General features: G+C 40.5%; 1 protein-coding gene across 1 annotated transcript; it reads left to right on the top strand.

The window, feature by feature from the left end:
* Positions 1–266: 266 nt before the first annotated feature.
* Positions 267–18,043, top strand: ppp2r5a (protein phosphatase 2, regulatory subunit B', alpha isoform). The gene is made up of 13 exons (XM_088286113.1): positions 267–1,380; positions 11,502–11,698; positions 12,033–12,134; positions 12,309–12,401; positions 13,968–14,098; positions 14,735–14,794; positions 14,899–15,007; positions 15,210–15,263; positions 15,454–15,504; positions 15,592–15,711; positions 15,892–16,019; positions 16,658–16,759; positions 17,003–18,043. Exons 1-13 carry the CDS (start codon positions 1,233–1,235, stop codon positions 17,148–17,150), a joined length of 1,443 nt encoding a protein of 480 aa, XP_088142239.1. The 5' UTR covers positions 267–1,232; the 3' UTR covers positions 17,151–18,043.
* The last annotated feature ends 629 nt before the right edge of the window (positions 18,044–18,672 follow it).

Raw genomic sequence — 18,672 nt, 5'->3', positions numbered from 1 at the left:
CCTGCATACTCTTAATTCTAAAATGATCAGTGTAAATATTATGAAGTATGAATAATAGTACAATATGTTTAAAGATGATCTGATTTTCATGACAATCTGCTACTTGAGAAAACAACTATACTTGTACTGTATTTGTTTTCCCGTGTCACGTGTCAAGGTACCCTCGTTCCTCGATTCGATTGGTTAAAAAAGTTTCCTGTTTTATGCATTCCCTTCCGTGATTGGTTTGTGGGAACGTCAATCAAAAACCCGTCAGGCGACGCAGTCTACCTATCCGTACTGTAGGTCGGAACACAACGACACAGCGGCGGTGCTGGGGTTGTTTATGGCTGCCGCCTCGCTGCAGTCGTTTGGTAATTTGACACATCGAAGAAAAATATTTGCATTAGCGAGAGGTGCCGAATGGTAATTGCGATCGTCGTTTCGGTAAGGGACGTAACTAACACCGTGTGACACGCCTGGGCACGCTGCTAACTTTTAAGTGTTTTAGGCGTAGAGGGAATTTGAACTTCATCGACCGCGAGTGAAAATACTCAGTGGTGCTAAAAGCGGCCTGTGGACACGGATATATATCATCTTTTTTTCCCTTGCTTTTGAGAAAAGCCACACGGCTTTACATGGATCTAGTACTTTTTTCGCCTCAGATTACGATAATGGAGCAATCTGTACTACCGTGTCCGTCTAAAGTCAGCTATGCTAACAAGCTAGTCATGCTAGGTACGTGTTAGCTGCCAGCGCACAGTACAGTACAGTAGTTAGCCGCGTACGTTCACACCTCTCGACAACTTTATCGCGGTGGTGCAATTGGATTTGTAGGGAACAGGTCAATATTTTAGAAGCATTTAAGCAAAGAAACCAACCCAGGCAGGAAGTCCACGGCCATTTTTTTTTCTTACAGGCGAGTGACTTGTTGGTTGTACCAAAAGGCTATGTCGAGTTGTAGTTTGGCTATTTTGATTGTTCCCAGAAAACAGCAAGCCGTGCATAAGATGCAGCGTCCTCAAACTGCATAACACCGACAAGCAATGTCGGATCACGCTGAGTAACGTCGCAGGTTATTGACAGGAGGCGAACGTCAAGTTGCGCAGGTTGCTCCACATTTTTGTGCGGATGCGAACACTCGGGGAGGGAGAGAAAACACACCGAGGAGAAGACCTTGTTTTTGCGAATCTGACGGACGAGGAGCCTTACGGCGGATCGTCCTCGGGGCTCTTGTCGGTTCCCGCATCAAAATGTCGGCCATCTCTGCAGCCGAGAAAGTGGACGGATTTACGAGAAAGTCGGTGAGGAAGGCCCAGAAACAGAGAAAATCCCCAAGCTCGTCTCAGTACAGGACTCAGATCGCTCCGGTGGAGCTTTCGTCGCTGCCTCAGCTCAAAGGTAAGAGGATGATGATGGAGGGAGGTCTGGTGGGCGATTTGAAATAGGCCATCACTGTGACTGGTTATGCCCACCGCTCAGAATCACTGTCTTATTCAATCAAGAGTGTGAAACTGGAACGTGTAACTTTGAAAAGAGTTTGCACAAATATTGAGTCAAATTAGCCAGCCTTCTAGAAGAAGACAAGGACCACCTGTTGCTTTGGATTTGTCAGTTCTTGCAATGAAGTGAGCCAAAGCACATATTTTACATAAAAAAAATCCCAATGCACACCTTCCAGCAAAAATGGCATTTAGGTTTGGTTTGTATCTCCTGTCATGATGTGGAGGGCATTTACATTTTCTTCCTGACACTTATTTTCCTAGCATAGACAGAGGCATACATTATTTTTGGTCATGACTTAATTTCCCTCTTGAAGGTTCAGAAAATGGATAATTAATTACGTATGGCCCTGTGGTTGGGTTGTCACTCCTTAATAATGTACTTAATTTAAAAAAAAATGTACAGTGCGCTCTTATCTCAAGTTTCGCAAAAAAAAAGTTGGCCTAACAGCGGCTCGTATCTTGAAATACTTGCGTCAGGTCACTCATGTCTGAAGGCATCACTGCATTTGCTGCAACCACTCTCTGAAGCACACAGGAGTCTGGAACCTGTTTTCTTTATCTACCATTTTACTTTCTAGTCTTGTGTATTGTTGTTCTTTTTGAATTGCATGTCTCTAAACTAGTATCAAGGCGTTAATATTTAAACCTTCAAAATAAGGACCAATCTCAACAAGGGTGTTCAGAGAAGAACATTTATGTTCGGCAACAAGGATAGCCACTAACTGTTTATATTCATTTTTTTTTTAAATATCAAAGTTAATTTCAATCACATTTTTATTTGATTTTAAGAGTGACATCAGGATTTATTTTATTCCATCCAAAATATTTTGAATGTATTCATTTTATATTGGTTAACTTTTTTTTTTTAACCTCCTTGAATTGTGAATTGTTAAGAATGTTAAACTGTACACTCAGAGGTTCGATAGTGACTGGCCGTGCAACCCAAAAGTTTAGCTTGCATTCTTTCGAATTGATTGACTTTTAAGGTTGTGTTTTATGACATGCATGTGCTCTAATGAGTCAGCTTTATACCATAATGACACACTTTACTACTGACGGTGATGCTTGCCTTTGTTCAGTCTCACCAACTGTAAATTCTGCAGTCATTTCCTCCTCAAACCAGGTGAAAATTGTGTTCACTGACAAACTGAAAGCAGCGCCTCATTAATGTTGCTATGTTATCATTTTTTGTTAAGCGGTGGCAATACTCTATATAGTTTTCATTTTTTAATGCTACTCATCACTGGCTTTCAATTACATTTGGCAGAATGCTCAGGTACTGAGCAAGCACGGCTCACCTGTTTTCTGAGTTTGGTCATGTGACGTTCATAAGATAAGCCGTGATTGGTCGTCACCTGAACCCTGAGAAACTGTGATGTCAATTTTAGTTGACAGCAAGTGGCAAAATGGCCGCCCCCTGAGGTGGATGAAATACAAAAAAAATAAAAAAATAAAACGTGGATTTTGCTGCTTAACTCATATTCTACAAACGCAATAGTAATCACAATACTGTATTTGGACTTGCGGAGGCACACAAAATATATTATTGTAAAGATATTTCTTGAGTAGTTGTTATTGCAGCCTCTCACGTTATACACAAAATAAATATATTCAAGCAATTTTTGTGGAATGTTTCCTGAGCTTTTCCTCTTATGGTTGAGAGCAGCAGAGAAGTGAATCCCTAAAAACTAGACATGGTCTTATTCATTAATTCCACTCCCGTATAATATTTACTTTTGTAACCTTGCAGTGACAAGGACATATCTTTAGACTGCAGGTTTCGGTTCCTGAACGACGGACTATGAAGATGCTTCAGCCCCCCTGCGGTAGGGGCGCGTAGAGCTCCCGTTGTGTGATAGACACCAAAAAGATGAGTCACTCCGAGACCATCATCGTTGCTGCGGCAACCGGAAGCCTTGAGAGCACACCAGGAAAAAGGCTTATATTCAAACTATAGCCTTCTTAATTTAGGTTAATATTTCTGTTGCTGGTCTGTTTATAGCAAAGCTTTGACTTCAAACTTGACCGTACACTAGAATGTGGTGATTAATAAGCTGACTGTTTCACTGTAAATTAAGTTAAATTATTTTAGCTGCATTACTATACTTTTAGATATTTATACAAAAACATCTGTTCTGACAGCTTATTTAAAGTATTTTTACTGAGTTGGCCCATTGATTGGCATGCAAGTACGAAATATTCTTTTTCCATCATGTCCGCCAGTCAATAAATAATGTCAAGTAAACTGACTGCATAGCTCAGCAACAGCATTAATGGACGACAATGAAAGCCATGACGATGACTTTTGGCAGGCTCTGTCGTGCCCTCAATCGTTTTTTTTTCTTTCTTTTTTTAAATCGAATTGCTTCCTTAACCGTGTTGGTGGAAGATATGTTGTGGGAGGATGTAAATGGATGCGTTTGTGTAGCTCACATACTCCCACTGGCACAGCTGCTCTGGATAAACGATTTGATTGGGCTGAGTATTTCGTGTGTGTATTTTACTACCACAAAGACCAAAATAGCATGCAGAAAGTTGCACAGGCTCACGAAGACAACCATGACAAAAAAAAAAAAAAGTTGCGCTGGTTAAAATGGAAGTGTATGTCCAAGTAATCTTAAAATAGATCTGGTCTACATTGAAATATTTACAGCACCATCATCATCTATCTTTTTTAAATAGGGAACTAAACGCATGATGTCAAAACTTTCAACTGCATTACCATATTTCTGCTCCCCTCTCAAAAGTCAACTTCTACTGTGTTGAAATTTACCTACTGCAGCGGGGCTTTGAATGTATCATCTATGAAAAGTGAGGGAACACTAATATACCGTATAGCAGGGGTGGGCAAACTTTGACTGGCGGGCCACAATGGGTTCTAAAATTTGACAGAGCGGCCGGACCAGGAGCAGATGGATGGAGTATTTTGGGAACTTCACCTCATCGGAGAAAATAAATACATTTAATTTTAAATGAAAGTGAACAAAAGCATTACAACAATATATAGGTCTTTGAAAAACCACAGTATTTAGAAAATAAAACATTAACAAGGTATATTCATTTAATTTTTTTCCAAGTTCGGCCAGCCGGATTAAAACGTTTAATGGGCCGCATATGGCCCCCAGGCCGTAGTTTGCCCATGCCTGCTTTAAGATGTCTCACACACAACCTTGGCATGTCTGCACCCTACACAATAGTTCAGTCACCTTAGAAGGATTAAGGTGCTACAATGGGCTATCGGGGGTCCTTAGATTAAATTAGGTGGCCACGATAAGTCATGTGAACGCTCAAGTAAGCGTCATATTCTTATGTGCACTCACGATGAAGGAATCCCAGGTACACTATTCATAATTTTCATGCTGTTTTTTTTTCCCCTCCAATCACAATTAGGGCGACTGACATTTCAGCTTGACTTCTCCACTGTTTCGTTGTTGTTGTTGCCTCATAACGTGGAGCTTTTGAACACTACTTAAATGTCAAGGACGAGGCACACTGCTTCTCCTCGGTGCCAGGTCAGAAGAACTTGGTTTTCATCTTCCTAGTGCCTCCGGTCTCCCTGAAAATATAAACAAGTCCTGGCAGTTTGAAAAGAGCAGTGTCAATATGCCCTCATGAGACCGTTAGAATTATGTGAAGCCAGATCACGACGTGTTAAGCTCTATCAGTTAAGACTGTTACAGGAATGTGCTTGAGACCGAGCCTGCCTGGTATTTTCTTGATGATACAAATTTGAAGCCATATTTTAGGTGCAGCGAGAACCAAGTCACGCAGGCATGCTAGGAGAAAATGTCAATGTGAAAGAAGGCAAATGAAGCTGCGGCCTTCATCTCGAGCTTTGTGCGTTTAGATGCAGACTCGCATCTCAAAGTGCCGTATTTTACGGACTATAGGCGCACCTGTATATAAGCCGCAGCAACACCCAATTAATAAATAAATAAGCAAATATAAATTAATAAATATAAATAAATAAATATATATGTATAAATAAATAAGTTAAATAAATAAATAAACACGTTAAAAAATAAAATATATACAAGCCGCAGTTTTCTATGTTGAATTATTTTATTTTTTTTTTTTATCATATTGTTAAAACAGTGCCTTTTAACACGGCAACAACTTTGCTAATTAAAACCGAACAGGCCCAAGAGAAAAAATAAATCGACATTTATTTAGCGTATTTTCTGAACTATAGAGTGCCCCTACCGGTGAAATAAAAATCCACAGAAAAGCCACACCACTGTATTAGCCGCATGGTTCAAAATCTAGGAAAAAAGTAGCGGCTTATAGTCCGGAAAATACGGTAGTTGAGTTGCTGTTTGTTTTGGACTTGAACCCGGAGCATCAAGTTCCAAATGCTACCACCTTAGGGATGAGCTATGGCTGCCCTGTGTTCAGGCGTCCAACCCCCGTGGCCTAAAATTGAACGTTATCATGTTGATACAATTTATGTATTGGATCTCGTTAGATTATGCAAATAGTCCTAATGTTATGATCGGTTGGTGTGTAGCCATCGCTTAGATTGAAATAATTTGAGTTTTAATTGTGCCACTCACCTGTTCTTGCCGTTCCTCCGGCTGACCCTTTAACCTGCTTTCAACGCCGATTCGACCAGCATGCTTACACTGTACACGTGAACTAGATCCTTTTACAACTGCCTCGACTGCAAACATCCCATCGAACCGGTACAGCAACTCTTTGATGTGCATTTGTGGTATCACTCAGCTTTCGAAAGACTGTCACTCTAATTTTCCAATTTCAGTCATTTGTCCGGAAACTGATTCGGGACTAACTTTATGGATTTTATTGTATTGCTGCAGTTTGTTAATATAGCGCAATTCACTCCATGCAGCAATGAGGAGATGATTGCTTTATCACACTGAAGTGTTTTGGTATTTTGTGACAGTCTTACGCTGGTGGAATATTAGTGCTGAATAAAAAGCCACAGTGTCATAAAATTGCATTGTTTTCGTTTCATTACAACAGGCTTTATTGACATTCCATTTGGGTGTTCATACCTATCTGAGATATCAGCATTGTGTAACAAGCATCTGTCCTTAATTTTGGACGAGTCGTAGCTTGTAACTAGCGATGTGTATCCGTATGAGTGCCAATATTGCACGTCTGTACTTTTATTCGTACTCGTAAAAGTGTTCCGATCCTCGTCGCCAGCTCCGTTTCTTGCTGCAAGCATTTTAATGTAAATACTGGGGCTGTCAAAATGAAAGCGTTATCTCAAGATTAATTTTTTCAAAAATTCAATTCAATATTTTAACTCAGTTAACTCAGTTTTATTTTTTTCAAATTCCAACTGAGCTGTGTGGTGCTTACAACTAGATATACTGCATACATTTTAAGAATTGTTTCTAAAAAAAATTCCTGTAAAGATGACTCATTGAAGGATCACACACTTTAAATTTGTTGATTTTATATTAATTACAATTTATTATTCAAGTAAATAATAAAAAAGTAGTAGAAGAAAATGCGATTAATCGCAATTAATTACAGATTTTTTTTTTTGGCGATTAAATAGTTAAAAAATGTAATCGCTTGACAGCACTAGTAATACTCGGTGTGAAAAATGTACAATTTGGTAACTGACCGGGAACCAGTGTTCCCCACCACCGTTCTCAAGATCTTCGGTAACATGTTTCCCTGTCGAAAATCTACTTCCAGGAAAAACTCAACAGCTTATCTTGAGTTACCAAACACGGCATTGTATTACAGCTCATATTGCTATGATTATGTTGTTGCGTGCCAACATCTACATAAAACCTTCTTAAAATCATGTTAAATTTTTTTTTTTTAAGCTAATCATCCTGACATTGATTAGAATGGTATGCATGCAGATGTTGCCGCCAACAACAGCGCCCACGAAAGTCTGCGCTGGCGCCGAGCCCCCCCAAACGAGAGCTGACTATAAAGCTAACCGCTGCGGTTATGTCATCATCCCCACACTATTTCAAAGGACGACGAGCCTCGAGTTGAGTGACGCAATACAAAAGAAACTTGACGGAAATGATTCTGCATGCAAACTTAACTTGATGGCCAACAGGCTTCCGTCTGAAGTGAATAATTACACAATTTATTGATCGATTCCGAACAAAATGAGCGTACTGAAACGCATCTAACCTAGTTCCATGCCTTGTCCTTTGAGGATTACTTAACTCGTTGCATGTTTCGGTCTTGAAAGACGTGAATGCCTCGAGGCTCAAATTGGAGTTATGAGCCTTCTCAGAGTTGTTTGCTGGCGTTGAGATTTGCTTCAGTTAATCAGTTGTGAAAATATGACGCACCGTGTGGGGACGACAATAGCAGTGATTTGTGAGAAATATGAAATTGGGCATTTTTGGACTTACTGTGCAAAGTTTCAGAACAACCCAAACATTGTTTTGAAGTGTTAAATTTGGTGTCATTGTCGTCATCTTTGTTCATGACGAAAACTGTTCAGAGGTCACCAGACCAGCATACTCTGTATGTTTTGGTTTCACTCTGCTCGGCGAGTTCTATGAAATGTTGATAGATACCAACGGGACGGTGTATTAATGTCAAGGAGTTTACTTAAGTATTATATAAATATTTTTCATGTGTATTAATTGCAAATAATGTTTGACTACTTATTCCATGTTCACACTACAAACTGGTTCTTATAAGTTTGCCAAACAACACGGAAAAGTCTTTTTCTACCGCTCCCATAAGTATTAACCTGCTGTCGAATTTTTGATTACCTTTTTTTTTTTTTTTTTTCATGTCTCTGTGTTGTAACAACAACAACAGCCACCGTGCTACAAATGCACCATCGGCGTATTGAATATCTGTTTCCCATGGGGGTTGACCTCTGCTGCAGTAGGTTAGCGAAGCACTGGATGCTAAAATGGAAATTTGTTGCATAACTTAGCTAGCTTCTCTCATGCAGTGCTTCTGTGAACATGCGACATGTCTGTATTTATTTTTATTTTTTTTCGTTTCATTTTTTTGGGTTGGGATTTCTGTAGTCCGAAGCTGACAAGATACAGTAGAAGTCATATCAATATGTTGGGAATTTCTTTTTACCCCCCAGGTATGTGCTTCCAGGCTGAAAATATTTTGCTTTACAAAAGAAAAGACTGGAAGAGACTTGGAGGCGTTGTTGACACACGTGGAAAATTCACAGATGAGCTCGGACTGGCGACTCACTGTAGAAATTTATTGCACTTCATCCCTTTGCTCAAATTAAACGCAAATTGCTTATTTTGACTCTCAATTGCTTCTTCACACAGCCGCGCGTATCACATCCGTGTTTTTCTCTCGCACTCTCTTACTCGCTCTCACGCAACAGCAGTTACGGATGATTACACTGATGGACAAAAACTCACTTCCGTCCTTGCTTAGTCTGTCCTTTTTTTACAAAACCTCTCATCCTCCGTCCCTAAAATGGGCGGAAGGACCTTTCTGTACAGTGTTTCTGAGTATTAATTAATAACATCTTACAATGTATATTGTTGTCTTTCTCAGATGAACACTTGCACAGCAACACAACTCTAACGGAAATCTGTTTTTCTTTCTGAAGCACCCTGAGGAGTTTGTGCACTAATGCAGCTTTATCTCGAAGGCAAAAATAGCATCATATTGTTGGGAAAAAATACATTTTAGACTCTAAGGCCATCGAGAGACACACAAAGACTGGGAGAAAAAAAACAACTTCAAACACATGGATTTCAAACGCAAGTGGGGTGTTTCTAATCCAAGTTCAACTGATGCCGGTGGTAGTTGTTTGCCGAAAAACAGCAGGCTAAATCTGTCGTCATGAATTACCATAATAATTAAATCATTGCAAATAATTATGCAGACTATTTGCGAGGAGTTAATGTATTGTTCATACAAGATTGCGTTAAATCTAAAATTAAAGAATGACATTGGCTTAAGGCCGGTGTGCGCAAACTACGGCCCGGGGGCCACATGCGGCCCGTTAAATGTTTTAATCTGGCCCGCCAAACTTGAGAAAAAAATTAATTAATTTCAAATTAATTTTTTTTTCTCCAATGAGGTGAGGTTACCAAAACACTCCATTTGCTCCTGGTCCGGCCCCTCTGTCAAATTTTAGAACCCATTGTGGCCCGCCAATCAAAATGTTTGAAATATTTACAGCACTGGCCTAAGGTTCCGAAAGCAATGTTCATCTCATACAATTTCTAACTAGAATTTGGCTCATTAATCATTCATATGAATATTTAATGCTGCTCTAAAATGTTAAAACAGTTCTTTACTCAAATTTGTTACTGGTTATACATGCGACATTTTTGTTTTGCAGCAAAAGCACATTCAGGTCATCACACCTTCTTTGGTGTCAGTATGGAAGCACGGTGACCCTTAGAGTTGCATAAGTGCTTTGTCGCATGTCAAAACCATCCGCTGATGTTTTTATTTTTTTTCTTCCGCTCTTTCAAACAGGGCTCTAGTGGTGTGAAACATAATGCACTGCCTGCTGAGTTGCATCACTCTGTAACAGCAGAAAGTTGCAGCTTGACAACATTAGATTAGGGTGGTTCTCAGAAAGTATGGTCCGGGAGTGTGACATGAGAGCCATAAAACAGGTCAAAATGATACGCGCTTTCAATCAAACCTCACAAGTGTGCTCTGAATAGAGTTCACTCAGCCCTTTGTTGAATGTCGTGATCGACACCTTTTTGTGTCTGAACTGTGCGCCTTTCAAATCCTGCTGACTCATGCGCAAGAATACACGAAAGAAATAGTGCGTGGAAAAATGTATTGATCTATTTTATTGAACGGTGCATTACCAATCAAACTGGATCCCCCGCGTCACTCAGTCGCTGTCGAATTAAAAAAAAAATAATAATTAAAAAAAATGGGGAAATGCTTTTTAAAAATGTTAACGGTATTTTGCGGATAATTCATTGAACTTTCGGTGTAATTTATTAAAGTTGTTCTGTTGGTAGTATACTGGACACTCACAAGGGGGGGGAAAAACGAAAACAAATTTTTTTTGCGACTTATCATCAGATTGTGATCAGCTTGGGACTCGTTTGAAAAATCTGATGTTGCATTGATATTCTACCAGTTTATTGGGAACAACTATTTTGGTAACGAGTGCATTTTAAGGGCTCTTGATTACATGGGCGTGCTGGCATGTCACGACGAGGAAGTGGTCATGTGGCTATTTTACACCGCTCAAAATACATTCTCACACAAACGACAGCACCTCAGTCAAGTTTGTCTATGTTCCCTCTGCAATATTGGAAGCAGTGATATCTGATGATTGATTAACGAGAATAGAATACAACACAACTTTTTTTATATAGCGCATTTCACAAGAAAATATTGGCAGTTGGACCATAAATTGATTCCCAGGGCATTGAATCAGTGTCAATCTGGTTATCTTAGAAGACATTTTTATTCACACAATTAGACGAGATAGGACAGCTGTTACTTGAGTGTCGGTGTGGAAACGCAATTATTTGTCGGGGCACATCCACGTCAAAAACGCAAAACGAGAGAATGAGGATATTCACAGGCACATTTGAGCTATTGGCTTTGTTGTAAATCCGTCGTTACCGTATTTGTAGACTCATCTCAGAAGTGTTTGACCTTGCGCAAAGTGACTAAGCGATGCTACTCTCAGCAGGATGCCGTCCTGTGGCCGCAGTGATTACCTACGATGTGCCCAAACATAACATCAGTGTACAGTGTGCCTGTCTGGGTGGCTTCCAAATGCTGTTAATAGCTTGGCTGGGTTGGACAGCTTTAATAACCACGGACGTACTCACAGTCTAATCCATAAAAGGCTTTACAGTCAAAGCTGGGAATGACAAGGCTGCCTCTATGTGGCTCAATATCTTCAGAGTACTCGGACTAAAATATACGTATAACTGTACGATACTTTTTTTTTTTTTTTTGTTTTGGATTTGAACTAGTCTGGTAAAATCTGAAAAAAAAAAATGAAAGAAAAATCCAATGTGTGTTTGAATAAAGATTTTTCTTCATTTCATGATTTCTCTCAATTTCCCCCTTGTGTGATTCCAGACGCTCCCTCCACTGAGCAGCAGGAACTTTTCACCCAGAAACTCCAGCAGTGCTGCATGCTCTTTGACTTTCTGGACTCTGTGACGGACCTGAAGAACAAGGAGATCAAGAGGGCCACACTGAATGAGCTGGTGGACTATGTGTCCACCAACAGAGGAGTGCTTGTTGAATCCGCATACCCGGAGATCACCACTATGGTCAGTATACAGTGGGAAGTCGTTGTGCAATTTAAAACCGAGAGATGGTGGTCTTTGACAAGACAACTTTGAGGTTTTCATGTATTAGGAGCCATGGGATATATCTCCTCTCCCCATGCTCTGTGAAATGCACTCAAGGGGATTACAAAATGGAGGCTGATCATGCGTCTTCTGTCTAGACGGATTTTGTCATGTCAGCCGTATATGGGATATACTGTACGTTGCCATGGCGACTGTATCAAAAATCTCCCATTGTGCCATGTCCCATACTGGCTGAAGTTGACAGTGTGGTTGTTAATGTATGTTTAACGAAAAGCATCGTTCTTTTCCACAGATCAGCACAAACATATTCCGAACACTTGCTCCAAGTGACAACCCCGATTTTGACCCGGAGGAGGATGAGCCCACTCTAGAAGCTTCATGGCCGCATATCCAAGTAAGGATATGATTTTTGTTGCTTGTCTATGCCTCTATAGAGCTGCATCCCAATGGGAGGGGCTTTGCTGAGGCTGTAGCGATATTTTGGAATCCCCAAAAATCAATTTGTCATTTTAGCCATTTTACCACTAGGTCGGAAATAATTTATGTATATATTTTTTTAATATTTCAGCTTGTCTACGAGTTTCTACTGCGTTTCCTTGAAAATCCTGATTTCCAGCCGAGTATTGCGAAACGCCATATTGATCAGAAGTTTGTACTCCAGGTAAGCAATTTTGTCGGTAATTATTTTGATAAATATTACATGTGGTTCTCCCAGCTGAGTTTAGTTTTGGTTGGTGCGACATGTGCAAACGATTAGCCTTTGGCCTTGCTATGCGTGATCCCTTGAATTTTTTTTTTTTGGGGGGAATTTTTCAGCAATAAAAATGTTTTATGCTTGTCTACGTTCCTTGCATTCGTAGCCAGAGTTTCTTTTCTGTGTTCTATTAAGAGATGCGACTGCGCCACGTCTTACTCCATACATGCAACTGTATAGCCCACTTAGTTAAATTAGGCAAAGCACACCTAATTCTAAATAATCTCACTACATGAGAGTATTAAAAACACACAAAGGAATTTGTCTCGGCTAGTATAAGCCATCTGAAATGTAGTGTTAGTGTACAGGAGTCCCTCACTCCAAAGCTCCGCAGGAACCAAAGGGGCTGGAATGTTGTCTTGGCTGCATCAGAGGTGCCGGCACTGATTTTCCATGATGTGAGCGTGTCGTGGGGAGCTTTAAATAGCTGCCTGTTGTTTTGCTCTTTAGGATGAGATGAGAGGGCTGTGGTTGGGAGCAAAATTGACAGGCTGGATGGATGAAGGTTTTGGGTGGCAAGTCTTAACGTGGGGAAAAAATACACCAATCCGGCGGTTTGCGTCCTCGTATACAAAAATGTATACATTTGCTGCGGAGGAAATTGTACCTCTTTGAAGAAGTTATATGCTGAAATGGTCATGAAGGTCCTGGGATTGATTTAATGACGTTTCCTTAGGCACGAATTGCACGAAGGATTTTGGCAGCATAATAATGGTTTATTATGAGCAAATATTCATCCCTAAATGCATTGATCAAGTCTCTTAGTACTATTTGACTTGATATATTATCAAAAGGATTTTGATTTAATGAAATCCCAATGAATTAGTTCAACGACAGAGCAGGTGGTTCACCTTGCCCAGTTCCATCTCAATATATTTCACCTCATACCACTCCCAATTCTGCAGTTGGAGTCCAACTTGACGGGTAATTGTTGCTAAAATAAAGATGTCAATAAAATAAGAATTTTTAACGTTCTTTTCCTGTGGCCTTCTCTTGGGCCTGCTGCCCAACAGTTGAGGAGCTCCTGAGGTCACTGAAGTGCAAAAGAGCTCGCAACCACAATGACTTGAATTTTTTTTTTTCATTTATCGCTGGGGTGCTGATGACAAGTTAACTGGAAGATAGTTGCCATACGATGCTAAGCCTAAAATTTCCTTTTGAACTCCGTGCCTCGTAATGATGACTCATCACATGTAACGCTGCAAATAGATGTGACATGGCAGGTGTGTCCAATACGTTTGCTTCGCCCTACGCACACACTTCCTCCTAATAGGAAATATGTCGCCTTTATAAATCCTACACAAATGAGCGCAATGACAGAATTTGACCTTATCCAAAGAAATGATTTTCATTTTTTTTTTTTTATAATGTCGCAGTCGCTAATTATTCGCTAAGTGGTTATAACATAACGCAATCGGTATACCACCTGACATTTTCATGTACCTTTTTATTTACCCCCTCTTGTTTTCTTAGCTTCTCGAGCTGTTTGACAGCGAGGATCCGAGGGAGAGGGACTTCCTGAAGACCATCCTGCATCGGATTTATGGAAAGTTCCTCGGCTTGCGGGCCTTCATCAGGAAGCAAATTAACAACATCTTCTTGCGGTGAGTTAAACGTGTTTTGTAATCCGACCAGCGTCTTTTCAATGGGCAAGTCTTAAGCAAATCTAACATTTTGCATTTGAAGCCACTGAAACATGTAAACATGTACTTCTATGTATTTTCCCGCCATGTCTTGGCCTTATCGCACCTCGAACCCATTCATCTTGCTTTTCTGACGCAGCGAAGTACAAAGTGCAGATGGCAGGCGTTCCCAGCGTGTTGATTCTTTACAGCTCCTGTTGCTGCGTGACAATGGGATTTAGATGATTGAAACGGGGGGGGGGGACCTTAATGTCATTTCCAAAAGGCAAGGGTGGCAAAATGGATGCACCCACTTTGACCATCTGCCATGTAGGATAAAAATAGTGTCATGGTTGTCAGGCGCATGTATGTTCATACCACACGTGTGTAGGTATGGGCTACTGAACACGAGATGAATCACTTAATTCGTCAACTATTTAGTTGTCCACTGAGTTCCTTTTTAGCATAATGGACATGGCTGTATTTGTTTCGGCTAAACACCAAACATCTTTTCAGGTTCTTTTTTCACTGCCGCAATATGCTCTCAACCATAAAAAAAAATGCACTACACAACTTTAGTGAGTTATGTACTGTATTAACAATTTGTTGCACTTGTAGGTTCATCTATGAAACTGAACATTTCAACGGAGTTGCTGAGCTCCTAGAAATTCTTGGAAGGTGAGTGTATAATCATCTTCTGGGTATATTATTGCTTTTGGTGAAGGGATAAGTATTATCTCTCACATTTTATCCCATTATGAGGATGATGTTTTTGTCTACAGTATCATCAATGGGTTTGCGCTGCCTTTGAAGGCAGAACACAAACAGTTTCTGATGAAGGTGCTCATTCCATTACACACAGCGAAGGGACTGGCCCTTTTTCATGCGCAGGTAAAATTGTTTCCACACCGCCCTCTAGTGGCTATGCAATGAATTGTTTAGCTCATTCATTATCAATTGGGGAAATATCCATGGCCTTTATTCCTAACTATACATCTCAATAGAAAAAAGGAATCATTCTGAGCTGAGTTGGTGTATCTTGCTTTAGCATTGTCATGGATTATCAATTTGTGCCATTTATCTTATCTTTCAGCTCGCATACTGTGTGGTCCAGTTCCTGGAAAAAGATCCAACACTAACTGAACCGGTAAAAAAAAAATGCAGGGGGGGAAAAAAAAAACCATTCCTCCCACTCCACACATTATTCTGGAGCGCTAAAATTAGTCAAGCTGCAGAAAAATCTGTCATGGCTGCTGCAAACCACCTACTCAACCACGATAAAGATGCATTATTCACATTAAAGGAGTCCCGAGTGAATTGTCTTGTTTTATTTTTAGGTGATCCGAGGCTTGCTCAAGTTTTGGCCCAAGACCTGCAGCCAAAAGGAGGTACATCTATAAAAGGACAAGCTTGCCAATTCCAGTGCGTTTTTATTTTTTTTAAGCCTTCATGTTCATTTCTTTGTGTCTAAACAGGTGATGTTCCTGGGTGAGATTGAGGAGATTTTGGATGTCATTGAGCCTACGCAGTTCAAGAAAATCCAGGAGCCATTGTTCAAGCAGATCTCCAAATGTGTGGCCAATCCTCACTTTCAGGTCCGTTTTGATCAAGCTCGTTCTAAAGTTGTATTTGCCGTCACTCAAAATGTGTGTGTTAGTTTCTCCTTTTTAAGTTCTGTTTTACAATTGTGATACATTTGCTGTCAGCCCCTATTGTTTACGACCACAATCGCTGTCCGACACCTGTATGGAAACTTGGTCTGCCCTGCCTGACAGGTAGCAGAGCGAGCGCTGTACTTCTGGAATAATGAGTACATCCTCAGCCTCATCGAGGAGAACATCGACAAGGTCCTCCCGATCATGTTCTGTAGCCTGTACAGAATCTCCAAAGAGCACTGGAATCCGTACGTACTCTTAACTTTGCGCTAAAGAACTCATCACTCCATCTGACGCCACTTTACATGAGATGTTGTCTTAGAGCAGGCGTGGGCAAACTACGGCCCGGGGGCCACATGCGGCCCGTTAGACGTTTTAATCCGGCCCGCTGAACTTGAAACAAAATAAATGAATAAACCTTGTTAATGTTTTATTTTCTAAACACTGTGGGTTTTTTCAAAGACATATATTTTGTTGTAATGCTTTTGTTCACTTTAATTTACAATGAAATGTATTTTTTTTCCTCCGATGAGGTTACCAAAACACTCCATCCATCTGCTCCTGGTCCGGCCCCTCTCTCAAATTTTAGAACCCATTGTGGCCCGCCAATCAAAAAGTTTGCCCACCTCTGTCTTCGAGGACAAACACAAAACCTGAAAAATATCACATGGTCATTTTTTTGTGACATTATCCATTACAGATTTAGTTGACATTTGCTGCACTGAATATAGAAACTGTTTGGAATTTAACTACAGACCTTCTGATAAAATTCCCCAGCATCAGTTCTGAGTATGTTAATTGTCCATAAACATTCTAATCGAGGTGTGAGGCCGACAGGTAATGATGTTGTACATTATTGACACAAATTCAACATTTTACATTTCAGGACTATCGTAGCGCTCGTCTACAACGTGCTAAAGACACTGATGGAGATGAACTGCACACTCTTTGATGAGTTGACCTCCTCCTATAAATCGGACCGGCAAAGGTGAGTTGAACCCAAACCAAAATCAGAATTATTTTTCAAAATCGTTCACCACTATGAAACGGAGCCGACTCGTTGCATTAGCAACATTAGCGTGCAGCTAATATGACGGGGGGCAGGTGTTATTTATGTCGTTAGGGAACGATGTCATGGGTTTGTTTGAAATTTCCACTGATCATCAAACGCACCGGCCCGGATGGAGAAAATGTAATGTTTCTCTTTCTGGTTGTCCGACGCTGTTTTCAGGGAGAAGAAGAAGGAGCAAGAGCGCGACGAGCTGTGGAGGAAGCTGGACGAGCTGAGGATCAGCAACAGCCCGCTAGAACAGAACAACAGCCACAAGCTCCTCAGCGTCCAGAACAACAACAAGAATAGCAATAATAACAGCCAGTGAGAGCAACCCACGTGCCAACTGACACTGGGCGTCAGCTTTTCACACTTGACGTCGTCTCCAGGACTGTTGGGAAAGGATGAACAAAGATGGAAGGGGGGGGGTGACAACACCTCAGCATTTTATAAAACATTTGTTTGAGTGACTTTAAACGCCTGGCGGGAAAGATTCGATGTTGCCGACAGTATATTGTTGATTCGTCTGCTCTCGTTGTATTCGGTGTACATGCCCCCCGTGGTTTAGAGGGGCGAGAAAATGAAAGACTTTTGAATTCAGCAGTTCAGATCGTTTCTGCCAGCTGAATCGCTCAACAAAGATGTCTATTTTGTACTGTCGTAGCTGCCAACACTCGCGTGCTGGGAAGTGCATTGTGGGAGTTAAGAGGCAGATGGGACCACGCCCACTCGGAGACATGCGCAAATGTACACAAAAAGAGCCTCCATTAGTGATAGAGATGGAACCGTGATTAGCGTACCAATTGATTTTTGTCTACGTCTTGGTCTTGTGGGGGTGTTTGGAGTTAAATATTGTTCTTCACAGTTAGTTTTACATTTCAGGTAAATGTTTTTTTATCTGGCGCGAAACCATGCGAGCAGCGCAGCAGCTTTTATTCTGAGTATTTACACTGAAGTATTGACACAGGGCTTTCAATTGACGTGTTTTTTTTAGCCTGGGTTAGGATGAGGAAATGAAATTGGAAGTTGCTCGATCATGTTGGGGGGGGTGTCTGTGATGCTGCTGTCATGTCTTTCGGGTTATATATATATAAATATAAATATGATGAACTGCAAACGTCTGTTAGCTTAAAGACTGGAAACAGAATCCACAATGCATCCGTTTTATTTTAAATCATAAACAACCGAAACACCGTTTTCGCCCTTGGAAATGTTTTTTTTTTTTTTTTAAATAAAATAAAATAAATCCTATTTTCCTGTTTCCAGTCTTTATGCAAAGATGCTCAGCATACAACTATAGGATGTATTTCCGTATGTCTAACTACAGGCAGGGAAGCAAAGTATTTTCTTTTTTAATTACTTTGAGTTATTTCTGTAAAAATAATATAAAAGGTAAATAAGACATACAGTACTATATTTTTCCAAAGTTTATTTTTTGCCAGTTCATTTTGCAAATGAACTAAGCTGGGATGCCAGGCAGGCTTGATTGTACAGTCGAATTGACGAGTGGTTCTATTTGTATTAGGGATGCACCGATACCACCCCCACGAGTACAAGGACATACATTTGAGTACTCGTTAATATGAAACGCCGATACTTAATAATCCCATCACGTCTTGCCTTAACTTTATGATGAAAATGTTTTATTTCAAGGAGACCTAATTCCAGGACATAAACTCGCAGAACACGGCACAAGAGTAAAAACTTTTCATTCGTAAAAGACTGAGGGACAGGTTCTTTTTAATTATGAATAGAATCTCCGGGACTCGGCTGGAGTCTACCTCAAGAAACTTGAGAAATTCAACACCCATTTTGCAGGGCATAATTTGCAGTTGGCTTAGATGTTATGT

This window comes from Idiotropiscis lumnitzeri, chromosome 21, assembly GCF_059441095.1.
Source record: "Idiotropiscis lumnitzeri isolate Australia: NSW breed Sydney's pygmy pipehorse chromosome 21, RoL_Ilum_1.0, whole genome shotgun sequence".
In the NCBI taxonomy this organism is placed as follows: domain Eukaryota; kingdom Metazoa; phylum Chordata; class Actinopteri; order Syngnathiformes; family Syngnathidae; genus Idiotropiscis; species Idiotropiscis lumnitzeri.
The sequence above is the reverse complement of the archived record's forward strand: the minus strand, read 5'-3'. Positions and strand labels throughout refer to the sequence as shown.

Bases quoted from the DNA above. Each gene is read 5' to 3' on its own strand.
- ppp2r5a (XM_088286113.1), top strand. From the start codon at position 1,233: ATGTCGGCCATCTCTGCAGCCGAGAAAGTGGACGGATTTACGAGAAAG. The intron at 11,699-12,032 runs GTCAGTATACAG...TCTTTTCCACAG, and splicing joins ACCCGGAGATCACCACTATG to ATCAGCACAAACATATTCCG. The intron at 12,402-13,967 runs GTAAGCAATTTT...TTGTTTTCTTAG, and splicing joins ATCAGAAGTTTGTACTCCAG to CTTCTCGAGCTGTTTGACAG.